This window comes from Lampetra fluviatilis, chromosome 7 (assembly GCF_964198595.1).
Source record: "Lampetra fluviatilis chromosome 7, kcLamFluv1.1, whole genome shotgun sequence".
Taxonomy (NCBI): domain Eukaryota; kingdom Metazoa; phylum Chordata; class Hyperoartia; order Petromyzontiformes; family Petromyzontidae; genus Lampetra; species Lampetra fluviatilis.
In genome coordinates, this window is record NC_136281.1 from 12,795,343 (window position 1) to 12,813,388 (window position 18,046).

Below are 18,046 nucleotides of genomic sequence, written 5' to 3' on the forward strand. Positions count from 1 at the left end.
ACTCGAGTCCAAGTCACATGACTCGAGTCCACACCTCTGGTATACACACATGCATACTTGTATCTTTGACATGTATCTTGTGCTCATTTGATGATGCTGCATTTCTAAATCGCGTGTCCCATGTGAAAACGAGACTTGAGCTGTGCACATCGACTGTGGCTTCCCTTAACCAGTGGGGTGGAAATGGTTTATGAGCTCAGTCCAGCACCAGCAGCTCTCGGATGGGGGAGTGGGACGGGAGGCAGGAGTGCGGGGGGGGCAGTAGCGGGGTTTTGTGGAGGGGGCCACCGTAATAGTGATACACCACTATGGAGAGTGAACTTGGGTTAGGCCAAAGGGACATTTGGTGTTGCAAGGCCCAGCCCGAAACCCCCTTCGCGACATCCCTGGTGCGAGTCAGTCTTCCCGTAGGAAAACCTCCGTGGTGTACCGGCAAAGTGGTACGTATTTTTATCCAACCCCAGAGTGATAATTGGCTTACGACCCCATTGTTTTTCACTCAGGTTCATCGTGTACGCTAAGAGGATTGGTGACTAAATGGTAAACACACACTGTCCTACATATCTGGTGGCTGGAGTCTGATTCACCACAAGTGGCGAGTGATATTTGAGCCAGTCATGGATCGCCTTCTTTACAATCCACACTCACCAGTGTGGTGAAGTATGGTCAAACTACCCACCATGATGGGAATGGCACTAGGAGGCCTTCTTCCAGCAGGTGATTAATAAGGGGATATAAATGATCATGACAGTGCATAGACGGTTTTATATTTAGACATTTTATCTACGGACATTGATCTGCAATCAGAGTTTTGAGACTGCAATGTAGTAATGTGTAGGAAATGCAAATGCTACTTTACATTTTCACTAGACAACCCTTTTGATGTCATTTAATATTTATCTTACCACATTAATGGGTAGTAAATAATAATCTTTATTTATCGAGCGCCTTTCATACCACGAGGTTCAAAGCTACTTTTCGTGAGTTGAAATAAAGCAAGCGTTCGCAAAGACAAATGTTTTAAAAATCGTCGTAAAAAAATAACAGTCCATAAAAAGAATGAAATATGAATAAAATAGTAAAATAATCATAATATGCCAGAATAAAATCAGAGGGCTAAATTATAAAAGAGGTCTAAAGCCTTGATTTAAAATAACCACCGTATATCATATATTGTATGAAAGACTCCAAACATTTGTGTTTAATGGCATTGAAAAAGGGTCATGGCCTGAAATGTCACTGATTATATATTTTTTTCCTGTTAGGGCCACAATGTTCTTGACAATCATGTTGAGTTTCTTGTGATGTGTGCTTGAGCACTACTGCCAATGCAGTATCACCAAAACATTTATATCATACATTAGGGACTTAATTATATCCATGTATCTTTCTGTCTCAACCATTGTCATCTCCAATAAGTACTGTGTGTTACATATGCAGTGAACGCGAGCACATATGGTGTGTACATTTTAGTATTGAACTATAACGATCAGATGCCATATTTTTCTGGTCCCTTCACGCACACATTGGATTTTTCAGTTTGTAACGGGGACCTCGTTTTTTTTAAAGTCTCATTGCTACAGTACCACCGAGAGCCATACGTAATTGTCTTGCATTCCCAGTGGATCATTGAATATTGCATGGCAAGAAAGTTGATTAAAGCTGCCTCCATATTAACTGGATGAAGCTGACACCCATGATATATGTAGGAGATATACGTGCGCCATTGTTAAATCTAAATGCCCAATGGTACAGTAATTTAGTTTTTTGCTGTGGTTGTCCCACCTGATGACGGAAAGCTTTTGTTGCTTCCGAAACGTCGTGATTAAATTTAGTTATTTCTATTTTATTCTTTATTTTTATTCTTATTTTTTATTTTCACCTACGTGACTTTACCGAAAGAACCAAAGAGTATGCCCAATGGTAGCTCTATGTATTGAAGTTGTGAATGCACATGTGCAGTGTCTTCAATGTGTTGCCTATGCCGACATTAAAGGGCAGTTGACATGGCCTCGCCATAGCACGGTCGCCGCTTCTTGCAGGGGTTAACGGTTCGAATCCAGTGGCTGCCCTGGTTATTAGCGTGAGGGTAATAACGATAGCTATATGTGCCATCTGCTTCACAGTGGATGTCAAATAATCCCCTGACATTCTTTGCAAGAGTCGCCCATTGCATGCCGGCGACAGAGTCCAAATCTGGCAAATTCGAAAATGAACCTCAAATTACTCAATTGGGATTATACATATCAATAATTGCCGCCGACTGGTAGACAAATTCGCCAGGTCACTCTCGCAAATTAGACTATGCTGTGTGCTTGAGTTATCACCTGGTTGCACAAAATAAACTTAAAAGTGATCATCAGCAGAGATGTGACCACGGTGAATATTGACATTGGATGCACCACAGTTTTTATCCACAGATTGTTCTCGTGGATGAATGAGTTCTTCAGAGTACGGCGTTTCGATGTCTGTAGGGTACGCGTTGTTTTGGCCACAGCGCTTTGGTCATGTACAGCCGGCCGGCACTGCACTGCACAAATGACTATGTCAAAACTATTTAGAACATTATTTACGTCAACGGAACCCAGTGTTTGACTTATTGTCAGTGGAAGAGCGAGTGTCCAATTTAATAGACTCTACAGGAGTAGTTAGTTGCAGTTAGGATATGAATTGGACTTTTACCTTTCATAGTTGCATGTGCCATACAGCTGAAATGTGGTAGGTGCCCTGTCTGACTACGCAATGAATTGCTCCAGTCTTAACTGAAACGTGATCCATTTTGAAGCATATATAACAGGAAACTATAACAGGAATTATATATGCTGTATACATGAAAAACCTATATAAATGTAAAATCTGACATTTGTAAAAATATGTCAAAATGTCTTTGTTTCTTGGGTTTGCCTTCAATGTATGTCAAACTGCTAACAAGGCAGATCTATTTTTTTTGCAAGTTTCACGTGACTGACTACAGATGCTGTCACAGGCAGCACCTGTGTGTGCAGTTTAAGGGATTGCAACCCTGATGAGAAGGGCTGCATGGCGAGGGCACGGCGTGGTGAAAGACTGACACTTCTATAGGCAATGGCTGTGTATGGTGCAGGCAACGAATGATCCACCCCCTACTATATTTTGCCACTGGTAAAGATGTATCATAGTGTAAATGCTTACCCCGAGCTTTTAATACTCTGATAGTGCGCTGTCTTTGAGTTGTGCGCCTTTTGGCGTCATCTGGTCCAACACCAATGGAGACTAGGCTCTAAGAAAAGCTGTCTCAGGTGTGGACCAATCAACTTCAAGGGCAGTGCACATCATTATCATCATTAGAGTTGTTTCTTTTTGTTTGCATTTTGACTGCTTGTGTTGTGGTTATTGCAAATATGATGCCTTGTATAAAGGTATCAGTTTTTGTACCAGTTGAAAGGGTAAAAACCTACTACTATATTTTGCCACTGGTAAAGAAGATGTCTCATAGGATCCACCCCCTCGTGAAGGCTTAGCCGGCTCTGCGTGGAGAAGCCACAGCTGAGAAAGTGTTGGGCTGTGATATGAGTCGAGGCCGAGGCTGTTAACGCGCACTTCTCTTGCGCTTAGAAACTCGTTAAACGTGCGCGTTCGCGGCCACACGTGCAACCATTTTTTGTTTGTTTCAACACGCAGATGTGTATGTTTAATAATAATACTTATTGAATTACACATTAAGCGGCTGCATCATTTGTAGAGTGCATTTGTTTTGCGTGACAACGTTTCAACCCCGAGTGCGCACAGGCCAACCCTTCTACGTGACTTTACCGAAAGAACCAAGAAGATGAATCCCTGCAGTTACAAAAGCTTTAAATCGAAATGAAACCCTTGTGTTGTTTAATTCGTTTCATGTGAGATGTCTAAGTCGCTCTCTTCACTTTGTGTTTTGCTTCGCTAACAGAAATTCATGATGAAGGTAAGAAAACAATCATTGCAAGAAACCAAACGAGCAAAAATTCACAGACAGAACATACTTTTCGACGGCGGTGTGTGAAAGGCGTTGAACTGCTCGTCGTGTCAGAGGTGACATGCGACGTGGCGTTTGTGTTGTCCTAAGGCTGTGGTTGGTACTCTACAGTTGCATTGTGGGTCTCCTGACTTGTCGAAGCAGGTCAGGTGACATGACCTGCTACTAACTCACTGTGGCTAATTCAAGAAATATTTGACTCTGCACATGCCAATATTACCCTCGGCATGCCTTGTAAACACCACGCATGATTATGTTGGAGCGGGGGTCCCGTGTTGCAGTGTTACGCAATCTGCACCAAGTGAAATTTCAGTGCATCGATCAGTGTTCAGGTTGTGTACAACCAAAAGTGTGGAAATTAATATTGCACATGGCACTTTGCTTCTAACGCCATTATTTGAATCTGATTAAACAACCAGTTAAGAGTTAAAACACTTTACTAACATCTTCATAAACAAATGCGGTCTTCGGACTTAAAAAAAAAGTAGCAAATTATATTTTTTCAGTAGCTCTTCCTGAGTTATACTGTTATCGGGAAATTGGCTTTTTCATGTAAATATGGTTTGTCTGTTACGAGCCAGTGTTGTTTTAATTTACCACTGTGGTAAAGTCCTGTATTGGTCAAGTAAAGGGGATGGAACGGTGGTGCGGTGGTCGGCACACTGTGCTATGAACCCTGCACCCCGAGTTTGGTTCCTGGCCAGGGTTGAGACGAGTAGCACACAATATCTGTACAGGTCTTGGACTTCATTCCCTTCACCGCCACGCACAGCCCAGCATGATACCGTATGGGCAAACACATCTCTTTGACTGACACGATTTGGGAATGCCTTAAAATCTAACGGTAGATTGACAGAAGGGGCTGAACATTTTTTTTTACCTTTAAAGTGTTTTCAGCCTGTGTTGTGACACCACGGTCAATGTAGACCCTGGAATTGCATGTTGATGGGAATACCGCCAATCTATGTTGACTGACCCTCCCATGGTGCTGGTTATTCGTCCCGGCTTTCACCGCACCAAACTATCGCGATAATGACGTGAGTGTTCTTTCCTTTAAAACTAAGGGCAGGTGGGATTCCCTGAAAGCTTGTCTGAATCAAAGCGCTCGTTTGCTGATGACTTTCTAAATGAGCTGTTTTTGTGTGATTCTCTGTTTGTGTGCATGTATGCGTGTGTGTGCACCTGCTCTGTGTACCTGCGCGTAAATGTGTTCCCGCTCATACGGGGGTGCTCGCGTGATTGTGTACTTGTGTGGAATTATGATCCTGTGTGTTTGTGTGCGTGTGCCCGCGTGTGTCCGCGCGTGCCGCGTTTGTGCATCGCCACGACGCCCGTCCAGACGGCCCTGGGTGGTGGCCACCGCACGCTGCTCTACGGTCACGCCATCATCCTCCGGCATGCCCACAGCGGAATGGTGAGTCCCCCGCCCCCCCCCCCACACACTGCATACTTCGTGTCTTCATGGGAGAACGTGCCTCCAACCAGCTCCGCCAATCACAGAATCCTGGAAGCTGCTGTTTTCCGCGTCGCCGCATGTATGTTGAACTTCTTTCGCACCAGACGTAGCCAACTGCGCTAATCGGAGGTGCGGGAACAGCTTGCGTCGAGCATCCGCAATCTACGTGCTTTTTCAAATCGTCATTGTTTAAGGAATCACAATAATGGTTTGTTTTTTTAAAGAGGGCCCTTTCCATCAAGGGCATCTCACTCAGAGCGCTTTACACGCGACAATCGACCTGTATCGCAATCTCGCCTGCAACATTAGAAAGGCCACTCCCAGTCACAGCTGCCAGTAGGGAGGGGGTAGCGATGATTGCTGCTGGATATAATCTCAATTGAGAATTGAGAGGAAGATCACGATTCATTATTCCGTCGTTGAACAAAAGGAAATCTGTTGATTCGTACACAGATTATGTACGGTATGCAGTTGTTCATGCATGTAAGAATCAGTTACTTTCAGTTTGTGTGCGTTTACCACTAGAGAAGCAATACATTCATACAAACGATACATCCTAAGTGAAATATAACAGAAATGAAAATATTTCTAGTATGAAATGGCATGCGATTTAACGGAGTCATAGACCTAAATTTAAACAAAAACCTGAGCCTATGTTGGGGAAATCTGGCTCCGTGTCTTTGAGCAGGAATTTTTTGCATTATAAAAATCATCGACACTTATGTAGTTACAGTATATGTGCAGTCACACACTCTCTCATTTCAATACGTGACTGTCAGGTGTTCCCATCCAGAGTCTAGCGTCTTGTCATTCGGGGAGCATGCTGCCGGGGGAGCCTATACGGGTTGCGTGTGATATGAGCAGGTTTTGATTTGTCTCAATTTAAGGTTAGTTTTGTCCGATGGCATCTCTAATGGTGATGTGTGGAGCCGGCTAATTCGCAATAAAGAGTACAGTATGCGCGAACTAACGTGCAATTCAAAAGGCATTTTTTTTGTCGTAAATTTCTATTTGTGCATTGTTTATGTTTGAGGGGGGGGAGGTGTGGTTATTCCCCAAGATTAAATAAATCAATTGGGCGTCTTCCCCACCTCGTCGGCTAATTACAAATGCTGACGCAGGGGCCACATTAACCCTAGGCTCGTAAGGCCCTCTGATGTATTGCTCACGTGCATTGCATACACCGCATTCTCGTAGTTATAAGACGTACTCTGTTCTCCTGGATTTTCAAGCATAAGCAGGGCAGGCCTCACCGGCATCGGTCGAAGCAAGCCTTACTACTGATGAAATGTAGAATGTTTGAAACCTGACTAGAAGTTGCTTATGTTGAACCACTGCTGCCAGAACGCCCTGCGGTCAATGGGTTGTGTAAAAATGCTCCCATTTTTTTTCGTATGCGCAGAGACTAAATATGTGAAGGAGGCTTAGCTTATTTTTTTGGTTTTCAATGCATTAGCTTTCAGGTTACCAAACTTGATTTTAAGCTTTCGTGACTGCAGGAATCCATACTCTTTGGTTCTTTCGGTAAACTCACGTAGGTGACTTTACCGAAAGTCGTGATCTATTATTATTATTTTCTTCAGGTTACCAGTTTTGTATAACTTTATTGGCATCGCGCACAAGTTTAGGGTGCATCTTACTTTCACGAGCATCTTAAAATCTGGAGACTACGGTAATAATGTACACAAGGAGAAGAATGCAGCCCGATATAAACGACAGCAACCACCAGGCAGCTCATTAGGAGGTCCATCCACTACTTACAGCTCTCAGAACAGAATGCTAATTAGTTTGGCTCATTACAGAGAGAATCGGGATCTCAAGTTCTTTTGAGTGGCAGCTTTATTAACAGGAGGTAATTTCATTTCAACTGCCTTAATGCAAAATAAAACCTATGACCAATTCACATAAATTATAGACATCTTCTGACCGATGTCCAGACTTTGTAATTCAAGTGCTTAAATTGTATGACTCTGTTGCCAGGATTAATGTGCGACACTGCGTTCGTGTGCACACAGTGTGTGCGTCACGTCTGGCATGGGCATTGAGGTGACGTCTTCACCTCTTAGTGGTGAATCATGGTGATATTGATTGCATTCGTAGGTGTGTACGTATATGTGTGTGTAGTTGGATATTGTAAATGTTTTCAACTGAATCACTTAATGGGAGGACGTGTTCTGCCACGTAATTCATTTTTCACTCTGGCCCGAGTGGTCGCGACTCGATTGCCGCCTCCCTCGACAAAGTCTGCAGCCGTTTAATTTGGCCTCTGTACTCAATAAGTTACAAGCAATTTCTACATGTAATAGGAACTGTCCTCACTTTATTAAATCCAAAGGTGCTGCGTTTGCAAGTGCCTGGGAGGGCAAGCAATGGTGCAATACATGTGTTGGCCTCAACATAATCTGCTGTGTTCCCCTATTACAGTAACCAGAAAATTATTACGTACATGCCAATGCCCACATCTGTTATCGGACCATTGCCTGGGCTTTCCCTAGATTTTCTCAATGGTTTATTGGCGTGGCGTGTTAACTTCAGCACGGTGGAAAGTCAGCCAGGAATGTGTGGGTGTTAGCCCCACCACCCATGCATGCAGCGTTGGCCTTAAGAGGTGCTCCCAAACAGCCTTTCAAGGACAAGAGGGGATCTTTGTCTTCGCATGGTCTTCGTTTGTTGTCGCAGTTCGTTCACGTAATAAACTGTTAAGACGAATAATGCTGTGCCCTCCAATGATTTTCTCCTGTGTCTTGAAACCTCTGCTTTGCGTTGTGTTCTCTCATCTCATGTGCACCTGCTCAGTACCTGAGCTGCCTACGGACATCCCACTCATCATCAGACAAGCTGGCCTTTGACGTTGGTCTTCAGGAAGATACCACAGGTCAACTGGTCCATACTAGACCGCTCCGCGCTGCATGGCGCCACACCACGGCACACTTCTCCACACCGCCATCCTCTACTGCTTTGTGCATGGCATTGCCGTGCATTACATTGTTCTGCAGTGCAATGCCACAGCACATTGAACTGCTTCCACTGCACCAGACACAAGACTCAAAAGCCCAAAAAGTGCCTCCTTTGCTAAAATGACCTATGTGGTGGGACTCATTGGTATCATCGGCCTTGAGCTAATGATGGAAATTTGATATTTTCATGACAGGAGCCGATCTCTCTATAGGACAGCTAATGTTGCCTTCTGACTCGGTAGTCATTGTTGGCACGTTCAAAAGTGTCTCAAGTGAGTGTAGATCTGTGTTCATCGGTGAGTAGGCCTCAGCCATGAATAAATAAATTTCACATTCCCTATGAAGAATCCACTGTAGACTTCTCACGGAGGGGTACTACAATCTATCCTGGAGGAATTATGGGCTGATCTTCATGCACGTAGGTTAACTAAGAGATTCGTTGCAACTGAATGATGAAATGGGATGATTTGAAATAAAATAATTAGCTTCTTTATTGTCATGATGGTGCATTCATATGCAAAATACATATCTGGAATACCTGCATTGCTTGTACTAAGGTGTACTCACTGTGCTCTTCATACGATGGTTCAATGCCAAAGGGGAAAGTGAGCTCACAGTGATGAGTTGACCGTGCTATGAACCCAACAAACCTCGGTGCGTTTCCCAGCCGCAACTATCATCCATGGCTCGGCATATCTGAACCGGTCCTGAGCCAGTCTCTCTGTCAAACCACAATGATGGGTGTGCTGAAATATGGTCAAATAACCCGCATAAGGCGACATAGCATAGGGAGGCCTCATGTTCACATTTGTATCTACAATCACTGTAATTAATGCACAATCCTGCACGGTAGCAAGCATCTCCTTCTCACGTGGTTTTGCTCAGGTTCCTACAGATGTGCAGCGAGACGCTGAATTTGTAATCTGTCGTATCGAGAAGGCATGCCAGTGACAATTCTCTTTCTAATCGCTGCATGGGCAGCGATGGCCAGATGCATGTGGAAATCTGTGGGAGATTTTGGAGGCTCTCCTTATTTTTGGTATATATGTATATGTATAGCCAATACATTTCGCATTATTTAGAATAATCACGCGGCATAAATATTGAAGGTTTTTTTTTAACCTTACGAACCCATGGAGATATGGAAGCATTATTATAAGGCTTGCATTATAGAGAAGAAACGCATTAGTAACTTAATTAGTAACATAATTACAACAGTGCGAACAGGATAATGTAATATAAGTAAAATTAAAAGAGTAAATCACTTTCGTAAAAAAACATGCAAATGAAAGCAAAACATAGCCGCTTTTTTATATAAGTACTAATAACAGTGGTGACATGCGATGCCTTAACTGCACACGGGGTTTTCATTGTTACAATAAACCTGAATGTTGTTCCAAGCACACAATACTTTGTGGATCTTGTCCGTTTGGCCCAAGTCACAGTATTCGTTGTTGAGCTGCATCTGGAAGTTCCACGTTGCTCTGGCGATGGCCATGTTCTCAATTTTATTCGTTACATTTTTGGACATAAAATCAGTAACTCGGGCGCATAAAGCAAAATACACCAAGACAAAGGCACACACACACACACACGCTCACATAATCTCAGACTGACACACAAGAGATGCGTGTGTAAAAAAATCGCGAATGGATCATCGATGGAGCTCTTAAGTAAGGGGCTCATGTTGCTGTGCAGGCGAGGCTTGCTGGTGGACCATTCACCCTGCGTCCAAGCAGCGCTCCGAGGGCGAGAAGGTCAGAGTTGGAGATGACCTCATCCTGGTCAGCATCTCCTCGGAGAGATACCTGGTACGAGTTTCCTCTCCTCCGCGTCACGTTTTACGTGGCCTCCTCCTTCTGCCCACAAGCATTTGCCCAATCATTCAGTTGCCCCTCGCTTGGGTGGAATTATTTATTTACTCTCATCCTCCTCTCCTCCCCCCTTGGGTGTATTTATGTATTTAGTCTCCCCCTTCCACGCCTCCGCCGAGTGGCGTCACGTTTCGCCTGGCCTCCTTCCTCTGCCCACAAGCATTTGCCCAATCATTCAATTGCTCCCTCGCTTGGGCGTAATTATTTATTAATGCACATCACAGTTAGATATTGTTTGCCTTCTGGATTCTGTTTCACGTAATGGTCTCTTGGCAACGCACAATATTTAAACCCGCATGCGTAAAAAAAAAATGGCGCGGGCGTGGAGGGGTGAATCACGTGTCAGTATGGCGTCTGTTGATAGGTGTTGATGTTTCTGCTGAATCTAAAATCTGTAATGTTTCTCCATTCGCATGAGTGTTGGGCAGTGCTCATCTTCATCAATGGCTTTAAGACAATCCCTGCAAAGGATGAGCACACTATTGACCTCCCTCTGACTGGTACTGAGTGATGGTGATATATTGTTTCTTGCTGCAGCTCAAAGATAAAGGAGGCTAAACATCCTTAGTATATTCCTAAGACTTGTACACATTTTTCTATATAATTGAACCTTGTTTTACGCGCACATGTGTCGAGGTTGAGGCTGGCATATCTGGCATAGTGTGTCTTGTGTATTGCTCTCAAAGAATTATGGCATGACTCGGGTAATCAAAGTGTCCTATGCTCACAAGAGCATTGGGGGATATTCATCTCTGTTGTGGCCATGGGCCAAAAGTGGAAATTCCTCATTCTCAGGCTTCCCAAAGGATAAACATTGGCGTCTGTACATAAAGCAATAAAAATGTACAGAATTTATTGCCCTTGGAGCAATAATGGGTAGAGTAGATATCTGATTGGGTTGAGCACTGTGATCACAGTGCCGCCTGGCCAAATGCTATAGCAGCGTTTGTGTGCGGCAATGATGTGATGCGACCGTCATTGATGTCCGCAGGGGAGATACTCCTGTTAACCCGCCCCTCTTCATCACGCGCTTGTCCCATCTCCTGCAGCATCTCTCGCACGCAAACGGCAGTCTCCACGTGGATGCCTCCTTCCAGCAGACACTGTGGAACGTGTCTCCTGTGTGCTCTGGGAGTGAGATGGCCCAAGGTATGTTCCCCACGTGTTATCATAGACCCCACGATTAATTCTAGATTTGAAGTTTTCGTGACTGAGAGATCACAATGTCCACGCCAGGAGGTCTCTCGGCTTCAGGTCCAGCGTGATAACCGTCACACCGCGGCAGCCTCTTAATGCCAATGCTCACGGACTCCAAAAACAAGTGCAGGTTTTGCGAGGACACACATCTCTTGCGCTCACCTCGACTCGTGTCCGCCCGCTCCCCTTTGCCCTGGTCTTGGCGGCAGGCTACCTGATTGGAGGCGATGTGCTGAGGTTATTCCACGGCCACGATGAGTGCGTGACGGTGCCTCCGGCCGACCGTGGGGATGAGCACCGACGGTGAGAATGCAACATTCGGCACCCCGGGCGGGGGGGGGGGTGGTGGTTTAACGAAGGTCTGACTCACAGTAGGCCGATTGCGCGCAGTCCTTTTTTTCGCACGCGCAGCGACAGCGGCGGCGGCATCAGCTGCCGTTGGTCACTAAATCGCTGTGACGTTACTATGGCAATTGTGCCAGGCCTGGTGCACTTCAGGGTCTGCGTGGAGCAGCAGAAAAAATCGTCGGCACGAGGTCACTAGACGGACCCAGAAGTTGTGGGGTTAACAGGCCCGAGATGCATCTGTGATCTTCATTACTGCGAAGAGGAAGGTGGTCAGGATATGTGCTTGTTAAACCAACCTCTTGTGAACTGTATGCTTATAATTATAATTCATTGCTTACTAATAGCATGGTTTAGAAGGCTATATTGACGAAATTTGTCCGTGTGTTTAACGCCATTCAACTGCACACAATCATGCACAAGGAGCAGTCAAATGGATTTGAGATTTAAAATGTGCTATTTCAGGCCTGGATTATGCACTCTGTGGGTCCGAATACTATTAAATTTGCATTGACCCAAACAACTACCAAGAATTGCGAACGTGGGCATTGCTCATTCTGTATGAACACTCAAGACTCAGAGAACCAGCCTTAAAGCACTTCTAGAATTCTTAAAGTACATTGTTAATGTTTGACACTCTGAGAGGCAGACTGAATCACCATTAGGATTCTGTGTTGATGCCCAAAGCCCATTTAACCAAGCGAAGTCACCATTAGGAGTCTTACATTCATTATTAATATAAACATATCAAATAACCATTACAGTAATGCACCCTCATGCTTTTTAGGATTCAGTGTTAATACTCAAAGTTCAAAGAGCCAGACAAAGGCACACTTAGAAATGTTAGGTTAATTTAGGAGGGTCTGAGAGTCAGACTTGGGCATTTTTAGCATTCTTTCGGCTCATGGTTAATTCCTGAGGCTTATGCAACCAGACCGAAGGCACCACGAAAACACGTGTTGGCTCTGTGTTAATACCGGAGGCTCAGAGTAAAAGTCACCCTTAGGATTCTTGATGTTCAATGTTAATCCCTCATTATGAAGACAATCATCATAACCTCGGTGTCCGCTTTCGTTTGCACTAATTCTAGCTGCGTGTATTATTGCATCCTCTTCAAGCCTTTTTCGGTGTTGAGATTGTGTGAACTTCCACACCTGCCTGTCTCTTCCTTGAAGGGGAGACTGACAGCATAGGGTTAGAGGGGCAAGAGGACTGTCTACGTGAAAGGTGGCAAGGGGGGGGGGGGGCGGGGGTTGCTGCCTTCTCCGGCCCCGCTTCCATTGCGAGTGACACGGCGTTGCTAAAAGGGACGTTAAACGCCACCGTCACCACGGCTCGCCTCAACTCGCCGCCCCATTTGTGTCACTCGGGCACACTTTTGTCGGACTCGGTGGAGTGGGCATGCAGCCAACACGGCACTGCGTGCACCCATGAATGCTGCAAATTTCTTGACACGTACACACAAATCTCACGAAACATATTGTCATGCGAAATCTATTGTCGGTTACCCATTTGTTCTTGCTCGGGGCGTGATGGCGCACGCTTGTAAAGCGTCGTGTTTGAGGTTGAGCTGGTAGGTAGGTCACGTAGATTTATTTGTGTGCGCCACTCCCAAACTGCCCAGTCGTGTGATGCCTCGCTGACCTCTCGCTGTAGACTGTCGATGTTTATGCAACGTACGCGTACACTTTTTCGCAAGCACTCCATCCCTTTCCCATTCAAAAATACTCTTTAAACAAATTGGGTATACGTTCGTGAAGTCACACATGCTAAGCAAGTTACGGGGTTGTGTTTGGCCCGCATAGCTGTAGCATTGCTTAACTGTCACCACCAAAGTTTACAAGTTTCCGAAGGGTACTGGCTGCATGATGGATCGTTTTTAAAGGGCACACAGTGGCCTACAAACCCGTACTATTTATGATGCAGAGTCGGAAAAGCATATTTAAAACGGATGCATTACATCTCGTTAAGAACACACTTCTATCATACCTGGACCTTCCAAACCTGCAACCTGGACCACCGTCTGAACATACGGACATTGCTCTTTTAGACGGGAGCACGATTTCTATATATACCTGGACTTAACACACAGTTAATCCCTAAGTGTGTGAATGTGTTTACTGCTTACATATTATATGGTGGGTGGTGAGGTCGCTTTTAGAACAATACGCTGCAATATAGGCCACCTGTATTTGATTCCTGACCATGCATAGCATTGGCAGTCGATCTGTGAACTATTAATTATGGAATGTAGGCCATACGGGGGATATTTGTCTTTGTGTTTAGTACATCTGTGTGTATGTGTATTTGTGCATGGGGGATCTTTGTTTTTATTTTATTTAAGTGTGCATGTGTGTTTACTCGTGAGAGGGACGATGATGTGATGTGCAACACGCACATACATAATGCATTGCGTACATAACACACGTGCTCACATAAACACCCACGCTGCAACGTGTATACAACACACATACACTGAATTATATTGGCTTGATACTTTAAAACATTTCTATATTCCTTTGGCAACTTTGGTGACTCGGGCCACTCTTGAAAATGAGACTCATCCTTGTCTCTTGAGTTCTCACCTAATTTAAAAAAAATAAACTTGAAACTTGAAACGTAAACTGGCTTGTGAAATGGGCTGCGCCCTCACTTGGACCAACTCAGCCTAATATTAGCACCTGATGCTCTGTGTGTTCCATTCATATGGGAAACTTATCGACTTTGGTGGTGGTGATGATGATGATTTGACCACACATTTCATACAACAGTGTTTTGCATTTAAAGCACTCACCTAGATTTCTATTGGCCGTACCTATAACAATCAACGAACAAGAAATTACGAGAGCATTACAGTTAACTGCTCCTGGCCACATGCAACTCTCTGTGCGTGACCCAACAATGCAGGCTTTTTCAGCAAATGCTGTGTATCAGTTTTATACGGGTTCATCTGGCACTGCGCGTTACCTGGCACTGTGCACTATCGAAGCGTGTGGTTTGCAGCAGTTTGGAAGGGATCTTGACTTTTTCAGGTTTTTGAGGACAGATTACCACTTGTGAGTTTGAGTGACCTGTTTCTGAGTGGCACATCAAAGCAATGGCTTTGTTTTTTAGTATCCACATTCTCATTTTGACTGCGATTTACATCGGCAGAAACTTTTGCACGTAATCCGCAGCTTTTTCAAAACTCATTTCTGAATGTGAATGTCATTATTGTACTGTACGCCTGTTACAATAGCGCACTGCGCCGCGAATCTGTTGACCCGAGTTTGATTCCCGCTCATAGCTACCATCGGTGGCGAGTGACATCTGAGTCCGTCCTTAGCCTTCCTCCCCATCGCATCTCTCACTGACAATCAGAGTGAAGTATGGTCAAACAACACCCGCCACTGATACCGTGTGAGGAGGGCTTCATCCAGCAGTGAATTAACTCAAAGTTGAAATTAATACTAATAATTATTATTAGCGTTTTATAAAATGTTCTTTGACTTCTCACGGTGTCTTGTAATATTAAATATGAAAGCAATCATAATATAAGTAATCTGTCTAGTGATATTAAATATGGAAGCATTGTAATATAAGGCATCTAAATCTCGTTTTAAAGCTTTTGTGACTGCAGGGATTCATATTCTTGGTTCTTTCGGTAAAGTCACGTAGAAGGGAAATAATACAATTATAAAAATAAAACAATAAAATTCTCACGACGTTTCGATTGCAACACAAGCAATCATCATCACCATCACCTAATGATGATCACCTGATGATGATCGCTCGTGTTGCAATCGAAACGTCGTGAGAATTTTATGTTTTATTTTTATAATTGTATTATTTCCCTTCTACGTGACTTTACCGAAAGAACCAAGAATATACATCTAAATCTCAGTCTCGTTTTTTATGGTGAATCGTACCAACTTAATGTTGCATGGGGGGGGGGGGAAAGCTCGCGCTGCAGATTAGGGAAAGCGCTAAACTTTCCTGCACGATATCTGACCTGTAAGCTATGACCCTTGTTTGGCTTTGACGGGTACTGCTCCTAGCGAGTAGAACGTGCCTTCATTAGCCCCCACTCTGACCACTGCCACCTACGAGGGTTCAGCGAAGCTTAATACAGTGCTTGACAAAACCCCATAATTTTGGCTTTGTCAGCCAGGAAGCCGGAGCTAAATTTAAAGGAGAATATTTTGACTTGACTGTATTTGCACTGCTGAGCTGAAGTAATTGGAATGACGACCTTTTAACCCGACGGCTCGCACTGCCTGGGGCCGACTTGACACACTTTCACCGCCGCTGGGCTTAGCACCCCCGAATAATTAGGCTTCCCAATGCCGTACATTGCGACGCAATGCAGAGCCCGATGCTTCGTCACAATGCAGCACAAAGTACAGTACTGTACAGCGATGCCCTATGAAAGATTACCCTCAGAACCGTGCTATACATTTGAGTGATCGATCGAAGTCTCTGCGTAACCTCGGTGCACACCAATTGAGGAGAAACATTTTCCTGTCGAGAAAACATTACACATTGTGATGCAATGGAATGCAAGTGGTTTCTCTGCTCCACAAAAGGGTGAATCTGGAACAGTAATTTGGTTCATTGCCACCATGGTTCCTCCAGTGCAAACCCTCCTATAAGAAACACGCACACGTTGGCCCAAGCATTGACATTGCTGATGCTTGTGGATTATGTTTTAATTTGCTTATAAACTAATTTTTACATTAGTGAGCTCCTTATTTATTCCCTTAAACAACATTTTTCTTTTTTTTAAGTGTCAAATGCGGAACAAGAACAAACACATGTGTAATGGTTGCTCATTTCCATTGCAGGGCACGAGGCTGTGGCACAAATTTGACTTTCACTCTAAAAATTTCCACATTCCTATCACTGGGACCAAAGTAGGATCGTAGGATTATAGTCCGACCTGTGAGGAACGATGGGCTATAGCCGACTCCCGGTTGGGATTTGAACTCGTGCATCTGATGAGGAGGGTCAACAGCAGATAGCTTCGCCGAGTTTCCAGACACTTTGTGTCAGAGGTTCATGCTGGATGTGATTGCTCAATTCTCGAGGAATGGCTCGTTGTGTCAGAGGAATCTGGAGCACCTATAGAAAACCCTCCCATCTGAGAGGGAACGGTGGTGCAAAATCGACGCAGATAGATCAAAAACATATTTGCTCCATTGGAACCTCATTTGCCAGTAAAAAACATGATAATTGGCGCCTTTTGGCGTCATCTGATCCAACCTATGTGAGACTAGGCTCTAAGGAAAGATGTCTCGGGTGTGGACCAATCAACTTCAAGGAGAGTGCATACATTATCAGAGTTATGTTTTTTGTTTGCATTATGACTGCAGGTATTGTGGTCTAAGCAAACATGACTACTTGTAAAAAAGGTGTCAGTTTTGTTGCCAGATAGAAGGGTAAAAAACCAATTATAACATATTTGCTGTACTACCTCATACAGGTCTGTTGGTAGTCCTGCCGGTTGGTGGATCGCAAACAAAATGAATTGTGCACAATCCTCCGGGCCTCCTGACCACAGTTCTGGGTTACAGCTACGTGCCACGCGCACCCAGCACAACAAACACACACACACATACATAAATACACAATTCTTAAGAGAGCTGGCTCGATCAAATGGCACGTGACCCATCCGGAGGGTAAAAGCGAAAGTCACCCTTGGCTGTGAGCTTCATTGATTTTTGCCCGGCATGACAAACGAGGTGGACGGCCGGGGGAGAGAGAGAGAGAGCTGTGGCGCGTCCGTAATGCGGCGCTGCATCAGAAACTTCACCCCCTGGGCGGTGCGCTCAGCGATGTGGCACTCTGTGCGCGCCGTACGGGGATGACCGCCCCCCCTTCCCCCCCGTGTTGTCATTCCCGGTGCGAGAGGGCGGCAGAGGAAACAATCTGCGGGTGGCACGGCGTTTGTTCTGCGGTTGCGGTTTGTGGGGAGCTGAGTCGCGTGGCGAATGAAGAGATAGCTGTGACTGGTGAATGCATGCGCGCAGAGAAGGCAGGTGGCAAACGTGCCGTGCGGTGTGCCTCCGATTATCGTGGTTGGTTACATACGGTGTGAAAGAAGTTCAATGTTTGCAGAATTCTAGATTTGAAGCTTTCGTGACTGCAAGAATTCATACTCTTAGTTCTTTCGGTAAAGTCACGTAGGTAAAAAATGAAATTAAAATTAATAAAAATAAAATAAAAATCACGACGTTTCGGAGGCAAC

General features: G+C 44.6%; 1 protein-coding gene across 10 annotated transcripts in view; it reads left to right on the forward strand.

The window, feature by feature from the left end:
* Nucleotides 1-18,046, forward strand: part of LOC144933589 (ryanodine receptor 2-like) — a 318,383-nt gene that overhangs the window by 53,867 nt on the left and 246,470 nt on the right. For all 10 annotated transcript variants that reach the window (XM_078858546.1, XM_078858550.1, XM_078858549.1 and 7 more), the window contains exons 5-10: nucleotides 3,926-3,940; nucleotides 5,331-5,405; nucleotides 8,244-8,322; nucleotides 10,103-10,215; nucleotides 11,328-11,427; nucleotides 11,685-11,778. In XM_078858546.1, coding sequence (XP_078714672.1) covers nucleotides 3,926-3,940; nucleotides 5,331-5,405; nucleotides 8,244-8,322; nucleotides 10,103-10,215; nucleotides 11,328-11,427; nucleotides 11,685-11,778 — 476 coding nt within the window. The remainder of the gene's footprint in view (nucleotides 1-3,925; nucleotides 3,941-5,330; nucleotides 5,406-8,243; nucleotides 8,323-10,102; nucleotides 10,216-11,327; nucleotides 11,428-11,684; nucleotides 11,779-18,046) is intronic.